General features: G+C 35.4%; 1 protein-coding gene across 1 annotated transcript; it reads right to left on the bottom strand.

Moving 5' to 3' along the window:
* Window positions 1-2180: 2180 nt before the first annotated feature.
* On the bottom strand, window positions 2181-4517 carry LOC134262214 (52 kDa repressor of the inhibitor of the protein kinase-like). The gene is made up of 2 exons (XM_062744597.1): window positions 2496-4517; window positions 2181-2201 (listed from the first exon to the last, which is right to left on the bottom strand). The coding sequence occupies exons 1-2, from the start codon at window positions 4515-4517 to the stop codon at window positions 2181-2183; spliced, it is 2043 nt and encodes a 680-aa protein (XP_062600581.1).
* Between the last annotated feature and the right edge of the window lie 5635 nt (window positions 4518-10152).

Here is a 10152-nt window from a genome sequence, read left to right as displayed (position 1 = left end):
GAGGAGAATTTCACAGAAATTTCTATTTTTAGTAACCACGGCAACACCGGTCACCGAAATCAAAAACCGATATACAGACTTATGTATCTTAGTGTAGTCTACTTGTGTATTAAGTTATATTGAAATCAGAACAAAACTGTTGGAGAAGTAGCATTTCGAAAGAATTTCACAAATTTCTATTTTTAGTAACCACGGCAACACCGCTCATCAAAATCAAAAACCGATACACAGAATTATGTATCTTAGTGTAGTCTACTTGTGTGCCAAGTTATACTGAAATCAGACCAAAACTGTAAGAGAAGTAGCATTTTGAAAGAATTTCACAGAAATTTTTATTTTTAGTAACCACGGCAACACCGCTCATCGAAATCAAAAACCGATATATAGAATTATGTTTCTTAGTGTAGTCTACTTGTGTGCCAAGTTATACTGAAATCAGACCAAAACTGTAGGAGGAGTAGCATTTTGAAAGAATTTCACAGAAATTTCTATTTTTAGTAACCACGGCAACACCGTTCATCGAAATCAAAAACTGCTAAATAGAATTATGTATCTTTGTGTAGTCTACTTGTGTACCAAGTTATATTGAAATCAGATTAAAACTGTAGGAGGAGTAGCATTTTGAATGATTTTCACAATTTTTTCTATTTTTAGTAACAACAGCAACACCATTCATCAAAATCAAAAACCGATACACAGAATTATGTATCTTAGTGTAGTCTACTTATGTGCCAAGTTATATTGAAATCAGACCAAAACTGTAGGAGGAGTAGCATTTTAAAAAATTGTTTACAGACGGACAGACAGACAGACAGACAGACAGACGGACGGACAACGGACGCATTACTATCGCATAAGCTCTTCTGGTCTCTGACCAGTAGAGGTAAAAGACAAACAGAATCAGGAGTCCGAATATTAATTTTAATTCTATTTTTAGTAACAATGGCAACACCGTTCATCGAAATCAAAAACTACTAAATAGAATTATATATCTTTGTGTAGTTTACTTGTGTACCAAGTTATATTGAAATCAGATTAAAACTGTAGGAGGAGTAGCATTTTGAATGATTTTCACAAATTCTTCTATTTTCAGTAACAACAGCAACACTGTTCATCGAAATCAAAAACCGATACACAGAATTATGTATCTTTGTGTAGTCTACTTGTGTGCCAAGTTATATTGGAATCAGATTAAAACTGTAGGAGGAGTAGCATTTTGAATGATTTTCACAAATTTTTCTATTTTTAGTAACAACGGCAACACCATTCATCAAAATCAAAAACAATACACAGAATTATGTATCTTAGTGTAGTCTACTTGTGTGCCAAGTTATATTGAAATCAGACCAAAACTGTAGGAGGAGTAGCATTTTAAAAAATTGTTTACAGACGGACAGACAGACGGACGGACAACGGACGCATTACTATCGCATAAGCTCTTCTGGTCTCTGACCAGTAGAGGTAAAAGACAAACAGAATCAGGAGTCCGAATATTAATTTTAATTCTATTTTTAGTAACAATGGCAACACCGTTCATCGAAATCAAAAACTACTAAATAGAATTATGTATCTTTGTGTACCAAGTTATATTGAAATCAGATTAAAACTGTAGGAGGAGTAGCATTTTGAATGATTTTCACAAATTTTTCTATTTTTAGTTACAACAGCAACACTGTTCATCGAAATCAAAAACCGATAAACAGAATTATGTATCTTTGTGTAGTCTACTTGTGTGCAAAGTTATATTGAAATCAGATTAAAACTGTAGGAGGAGTAGCATTTTGAATGATTTTCACAAATTTTTCTATTTTTAGTAACAACGGCAACACCGTTCATCGAAATCAAAAACCGATAAACAGAATTATGTATCTTTGTGTAGTCTACTTGTGTGCCAAGTTATATTGAAATCAGACCAAAACTGTAGGAGGAGTAGCATTTTGAAAAATTGTTTACAGACAGACAGACAGACAGACGGACGACGGACGCATTACTATCGCATAAGCTCTTCTGGTCTCTGACCAGTCAGGGGCGTAGCTAGGACTATTGTAACGTGTAGGCCGAAGAATGAAACCGAAGGTTTCACCGAGGCGCGAAGCGCCGAGGGGGGGTAGGTGCGGGAGGGGGTCGCCCCCTCCCACTGGGGGGGTTCGGGGGGTCACCCCCGAGAAATTTTTGAAATATTAGGACTCATTTGCACTACTCTGAGCATCAAAAATATTGAAATAGACATTAAATTTTGTATTACAAATATCTTTAAAATGATGTAATTTTAAAGAATTTTTGTACCAGATTTTGCACGCATAGTCATGACATGTGGTATTACGTGTTGTATTAAAAATGACTTGTGCATGTAATATGAAATTGATAGGATTTAGTGTAAGATTTTAAAAAGATTATCCACAAAATTTTATCATTTTTTATTGCTTTAAAATTCAAATTCTCCTTCAAATGAAATTGATTTTTCTGTTTTTCACAGCAACAAAATTGTCAATTACAGCATCAATGTCAACTGGCATATGACGTTGTACATGCAACAGAGAAAGATTGGACATCCTTTCGTCTCCCATAGTTGTTCTCAAATAATTTTTAACTCTACGCATCGCACTAAACGAACGCTCACTAGAGGCCGAGGATACTGGCATGGTCAAGAAAATGGACAGAACGCAGAAAATGCCAGGATAAATGTCTTTGTTGGTTTTATTCAGGAGATCGATGATTTTATTCGGTCCTGTATCGGTACCAGCAAGATTCCATCTAATCCTCCATCTTGTTATTTCATCCACAAACTCTACTTTGCTAGTGAGGTCTGACTTATAGGCGTTGTACAGACGATCTGTAACATCCGCTGTAAGGTCTTGCAGTTTGGCTGGTAGCAAATACGAAATTAAAAATCTCTCTTCGTTCTTTGTTACTCGACTAGATATTTCGTTTACCAGGTGATCTAAAAAGACGAGATACAACGAAACTCTCCAGTAATCCGACGGGTTGTTTAGGGGATGATTTTCTCTGTGTTGTTGACGTCCTGCTCTTCTTGGAACGCATGGCTGCAAGTCATGCTCTGCAGCTATTTCAGTTGCCCTGCCATACAATGCATCCCAAACACTAATGTCGTTTCTTTCATCAGTTAATCTCCTGATAACGACTTTGGCCTCTGTTACTGCTTCTAAAAGGTCTATGTCCTTTTTTTGAAGATAGTTTGTTAAGGCTACTGTAGAGCTCAAAACGTGTTCCGCTACAACTAGTGCAATGATAAATTCAAATCTCAAAATAGCAGCTAAGTATTGCGATGCCTTCTCATCTTTAGCATCTTCAAGTGATTGGAGGGCAGCAACGACCACGGGGAAAGCTGAGCGGAAGGTGAACAGTGAATCTGCTCGACTTGACCAACGCGTTTCGCACAGTGTTCTGAGTTTTGTTCGTCGGTCCATCTGCTCCTGTACGTCATCGTTTTCAGCCAGTTCGTCGGAGAATGCTTTCAAACGCTTTGCAGAATAATCAAAACAAAATGCCACATCCTGCACTGTTGACATCATGTTTCGAATGCACATAACCTTGCTGCTGTGTATCAATGCAAGATTCAGCGAGTGTGCTTTGCAGTGAACATAAGAAGCCTCGGGAACAACTTGAAGTATCCTGGCCTGGACGCCACTGTATTTCCCCGACATGTTAGCAGCTCCATCGTAGCACTGAGCTCGTAGATTCTGAATATTCAGGTTCAATTCAGCAAGAAAATCAATGATGATATTGGAAACTGCCATACCTTTCACACTCTCTGCATATTTAAAGCCAACAAACTCTTCTCGTATCTCAAGACAACCATCGATACTATCAAGAAACCTAATGCACAAAGACATCTGTTCTTTTGTAGAGGAATCGGTACATTCGTCAGCAATAATGCCCAAAAACTTAGAATTCCTGCAAGAATCCACAATGTTTTTGCGCACCTGGTTTCCAAGCAGATTGATTAGTTCATTTTGGATATCAGGGGATAAGTAGGTAGAGCGTGACGCGTGACGCGTGGCAAGGTGGTCGCTTAAGACGGGGTCTCTCTTGGCAAATTCAGAAAGGATGGCAATGAAGTTACTCTTATCTTCAGTGTGTCCCCTTATAGGGATGTTCTGCCTACCACATAGTAATAGCACTTCGATAATTGTCTTAAGTATATGTCTATTTCTCTCAGTATGTTTTTTGTGGCTTGATGATAGCATGCTCACAACGGTATCTCCCTTCCCTTCACTTACTCGTACAAATTCTTCCCCCGCCGTTACACAACCCTTATGAAATGCTAAATTTTCATGGCGCCGCGCAATTGATAGCAGATTTTTCCAGTCTGTCATTGGACTGGATAAGAACGATTTTTCTTTCGAATCAGCATTGCCAAATAAGAAACAGTACGCACAAAACACAGAGTCGGTGGAAATAGAATAGCGCATCCAATGATGGTCTTTCAACCAAGATGGTTGGAATCGCCGAGATTTGGTACCAAAGGACCTGTAAAATTTAAATATAGCCAGCATTCAGGTACACTCATCCAACTCTCAATTTTCTTTGTGCAGACCACCAACAATGCTTATTATTTTACGTTCGGTACTTGGGACTTGGATCAATATTCCATCCCTCCTCTAATCAGCTAATTTCATTTCTTCTTTTTTTGTTTTTTTTATTTCTTTTTTTTTAAATCTGGGATTGACTTTTTTTGTATTTAAGCCCCAAAAAATTATTTATTGTCTCTGACATGGATTATTAAAGTTATGTAATCAGCAAATCTTATCAACATTTTTTAAACCAAATTTGACAAAGACAAAAAAAGGGGTGGTTGATTTAAATCTATATTGCAAGTACAAGAAAAATTAAATGTGTCTATCCAATATCAATATAAATAAATGATGAAATTGATAATTTGATGTGTGACTTGTTTTTATATGACTGCTTTATGTACAAATATCTACAATTCAAATGATAACATAATAAAGGAAAACCAATGTAAAGTACTATGCAACCCTGTCAATGTAATTCATGCTAGAAGGACACATGTATATGAGTTTTTACCTTAATAAGGTGGGAATAGGGGGTGGGGGTCTTGATCCATGTCACAAGTGTCTGAGGACTAAATATCAAAGATCAAAGGTAATATTTAGAATGAAAATAATTTTCTACTTTCTTATAGTTTGTAGATGTGTATCTGAACAATGATCTTGGTAAATAAATTCATTGTTTACTGATATTTAGGTACGAAGCTAAAGCAGCAAATATTGTGTTCAAAGCAACACGGACTGTCACAGAGAGCTCGCACATAATTAGATAAAGTTTAATTAGATTAATGGGATTCAACATACCTTTTATTAGTATTTACGTATATGCAAAGAAAGGTATGTTGAATCCCATAAATATATTATCATAAGGCCTAAATTAGAATATTGTTTGTTTCCCCTTTCCGACTCAGCATTGTGACCTAAGGGTCGGTAGGTAGGAAAAATATTTTATTTTTTTTCCAACAACAATTATTAGATATCAGACAATAAAGTTCAATCATTTGTAATTTTTTGATTAAGTTTAAATTTGTTTATCAATGTTTAATAGCAAATATATTAGACACATCCACCGAGTTCAGGTATGATAGGAATGAAATCATTTAAAAAATATTTTTTCCTCAGATGAGGCAATAAAATTTTTTGAGTCGCGGCGATTTTGGTGGGTCGGTGGGTAAGGGGAAACAAACGATATTTTATTTTAGGCCTAGTAGTAAACATTACAAGAATTATATTTGTTAAAATTGAACCCTGTACGTACTAGATCTATAGGATATTTTGAATCTTGTCATTAACACATTGTTAACGTCGCTATTTTATATCTAAAACAGTTGTAAAGTTATAGTCTAAGGTTAGCCCGTTTTGGTTCAATTTCAAATGAAATACGATGTTAGGCCTACGTCAGCATGCACCACCCCTAAATGAATGCGTTAACATGTTCAGGCGCGGATCTAAAGGGGGGGGGGGGTTGAGGGGCCCCCCCTGGAATTTGCGGAATAGCAAAATAGAGAATGTAGAGTAACTAAAAAATGACCTCTGACCCCCCCCCCCCCCACTGGAATTTGTGGATTACAAAAAATTATTCGTTTGCCACCCCGGAATATATTGGTAAAAGGTGGAAGGAAGAGGGGTATGTAATTGACGTAGCGAGTAGCAAAAACTCTTCTCTCTCTCACACCCCCACCCCCACCCTCCGATTAGGATTTTGAGAATTTTGGAAAGAGTTACTGTCCTTTGAAAAAGTACTAGCCCCCCCCCCCCCCCCCCCCCCCCCCCCCCCGAATTAATATTTTGAGAATTTGGGGTTTGGGAAGACCATCTTTTATTTCATTAAATGAGTTGTGGAGAGGAAAAGGTCTAGGGTAGAATTTTTTGGACAGAATTGGACCCCCCCCCCCCCCCCCCCCCCGAAAAAAAAATCTTGGATCCGCGCCTGATCTTTATAGGCCCTTAGGCCTTAAATAACAAGTACTCCGCTCGCACGGTGTCGGCACCATCAGCATATTTCACAAATTTTAGAAGACTGTAAGGTTTCTTCATGTGTTCATATTGTAGTATGTACTAACCTTGACGGAAATTCAAAGTCATGCTGATGCCATTTAGATTTGAGAATTTCCACTTTGCAGTGATCTGAAATTTGGTGTTTTGACTCGGGAATAATTTTACCAAGATCTGGATAGGTAGGCACATCACTGTTATTTATGGCACTGTTGCTGTCATTAGATACAGATTTTGGTCTACACACTGAATTTAAATTTTTCCGGGTGATAAACTTATCCATGACTTAAATAATCAATTAAACGCTTGACGTGTATGTACTAATTCTCTATTACGACAAGCACCTTAATGTCATGTAGGAACATTATAAAAAGAAAAGGTCAGACGAATAATAATTTTATATCCGATTTTAAAACCTGTATGTATGAACATTGGGCCTAAATTATTTTTTGCAAAAATTTATGGGCTTTTTTTTTTTTTTTTTTTTTTAGTGACAATGTGTAGGCACGTGCCTACTCGAGCCTAACGTAGCTACGCCCCTGCCAGTAGAGCTAAAAAAACAAACAGAATCAGGAGTCCGAATATTAATTATTCAGGTCAAAATTTGTGATTTCCGGCAATATCTCTAAATATTTGTATAATATTTTATTATTGGAATAGATTCAGTATTTAATACCTTAATTTTGCCGAAGGAAATAACTTTCTTTATGAAAAATACGTATATGAAATCATATCTTTTGAATTACGTCATTCTTATTACATTGTACTATAAAATATGTGTTTTATTTTTTTGACTGGTGTGTAGATAGCTAGACTTTTGAAAGATGGGTGGACGCTAAACAGAGAAAAAACATGGAATGGCCTAATATTTAAAAACAAGCTGGTAAATTTTGGTATGTACAGGGAAGACACCTAATTCAATTTTTGTTGCTAAGTTTGATGCTTTATTATGCACACCTAAGATGTTTTTTAAGATAAAATTTTGGATTTTTTTAAAAGGAGTTTTATCAAAATTGTTGGGATTTGTATTGAAATCAGAGATCCAAATTTCTGAGGAGTATGTTAAAACTGGAACAATAGTTCATTCATATAGCTTTAACCATAAGCTGTTTTAAACTTGTTATGTGGGATTTCACTAATGACAAAACAGCATGCTGTAGTTAAGTTTCGATGCAGTTTAATGGTTTCCTACGAGTAAATATAGGAAGTCATCTCATTTTGTATGTTGGTTTTGTATGATGTCATAGTAAAAGTTTCCTGTACAAATTAGGCTCCGCTGCGTACACTTGAACTACGGTATCCCAAACACTATCTCAAATACCATGAATATGTTGAAGTGAAGTCTAACCACTCATTTTTTAAGTATTTTACACTTCATATCTTAAATCCTTGGATATCTTATAGTATTTTCTTGGTTTCATTGATTTCGAGTTAACAAGGTTTTACTGTATAGACCAAGATGGTTGAAATTGGGTAAACAATTACAGAAAAGAAGCTGAAAATATTTGTAAGATTACTCATTAATTCGGATAACGCCAACAGGTCTCCAACATATGTGTTTATATTGCAAACAAACTTGATTATGAAAGTAAAGCTCAGAAATCTATATATCAGATACATAGGCCAGTTTCCAAGTCAAAATAAGCAGGGATATGTGTATCTGGGCTAAATTCCACTGTATCCCTTGGTGGCATAAAGCGAGGAGAGGGATCTGCTCCTCCAAACCAACTTCTGGAGAGTATGTTCTCTCTCTTTTCATGAAGTGCACTGCTCTGTAATCTGATATGTTACTTTATAATTAGGTCACAGGTTGTAGACACCAGTAGAACGTAAGCAGAACTATTATTAACAATACCTATTACAATGAATCAGATTTGCCCAATACATTGAAAAGGTGAAAAAGTAGCATTGAATAATTGACTAGAATTGATATGAATGATTACTGAAACTTAATTCAGTCTTTAAACTAAAGGTCTGCGAGCTTAATTCTGTCTTTAAACTAAAGATACTGTAACGATTTTGACTGTATATATATTTAAAATGTGTGTTTATCTATTTGTGGTTTTAATTTATTCCGACCGGAAGATTTATTCATCATTATTGTATGTTTAAACTACATTTAAACTTGTTATACATCATTGTTTTACCTTATTACCGTCTTCCTTGGAAGACGGTATTGTATAGTTGAAGTTTTTTACAGTCTTCGGACTATGCACTTCCTCTCTTTTGTGATTGGTAGAAAATGCATGATGAGAAAATTTTCAATTATTTCATTGGTTGAAATGCTGTTCAAGGCAAGGGAGATAACTTTCTGATGATCTAATTTTCGTACGACTTAACAATTTTGCAAGATTTTCAATCTTAAAAAAAAATGACAAAACGAACAACAAAATCAGCAGTAATTAATTCCTAATAACATGATTTTTTGTATAGCAAAAAATAAAAAGATCTCTTTAACTTCATTATAAATAAAATTTGATTTCTAATGCTTGCAGGCTTTACAATTTGTTATTATTCTTTTCCCCTTTCTTGTTTGAAGAAGGAAATGGAATCAGCCGAGGTTTGCCGAAAGCTCTCGGCGAGTCAAAGTTTACGGAGATGACCGAGCGACAACCGTGGTAGGGCTAATGCCAGTAAAAAGCTAATGTAGAAATACAAAATCAAGAAATTCAAAAGAATTATACGGCCTGATAGGTGTAGATCAGTTTACAGTTTAAGATTGTTGCTAAAGACGGGAAGCTTTTTAAAAAAGCTCTACTTGTTTATAAGACATACTGTCATTTCATATGTATACTTTCGTTTTCCATTACTTCCGGTCGCGGGAAATTATATACAGGTCTTACCTAGAATGTGTCGTGATTTCGCGGTTTATAACGTCACGTTGGGTCGTGCTACGTCACTTTGGGTTAACGTTTAGTTTTAGAACTCAGTTGGGATTTTTAGATGATAGTGGACGGACGTGAAATTTTTTAAGGAGTTATTTTGAAAAGTCAGCCCAGACTTGTGGAATTATTTTATTAAATTTGTAGTCGCTACCAGAATATTTGTAAGATGTCCAGGTATTTTAATTAATATTTGTGATCATTTATTTATTTATTATTTATAAAAATTTCAAATTAGAAATTGACTTCAACTTTATCTGAAATTTGGGGAATCCTTTGAATCTAGCAAGTGACGTTGTGTGACCATAATTTGAAATATAAATTGTTGTTAATTTTATTGAATATCATTATTAAATTTTGGAATATCAGAATATAATTTTTGGAAACTCTTATTATCTTAGTGTTGATTTCTTTAGTAAAAAAACCGCTACCAGGTTTATTTATATTTCGCTACCAGAAATTATAAGACCAGGCTTCGGGGCCACCAACCCTGATATTTTCTCAGATCTGAGATTTCGCAGAAAATCAGAGATTTTCTAACCAAACTGTGCCACCAAATAAATATTTTTCAAACTCACACTATTCTTTTGAGTTTTTTTCTTATATCTTACATATTTTCAAAAGCGCGTGCCACCAACGTTTTTTCCGACTCTGGTGAGAAAAAAATCAGAGTTTTCTCTGAAAATCTTGAGTTTGGTAAACAGTAACCTCAAATAAAAACTCACGTGAAATCACTCACCAAA

Source organism: Saccostrea cucullata, unplaced genomic scaffold, assembly GCF_032062105.1.
Source record: "Saccostrea cucullata isolate Sc308-1 unplaced genomic scaffold, CSIRO_AGI_Scuc_v1 ctg3189, whole genome shotgun sequence".
In the NCBI taxonomy this organism is placed as follows: domain Eukaryota; kingdom Metazoa; phylum Mollusca; class Bivalvia; order Ostreida; family Ostreidae; genus Saccostrea; species Saccostrea cuccullata.
Note: the sequence above shows the minus strand (reverse complement) of the source record. Positions and strands in the feature narration are given on the sequence as shown.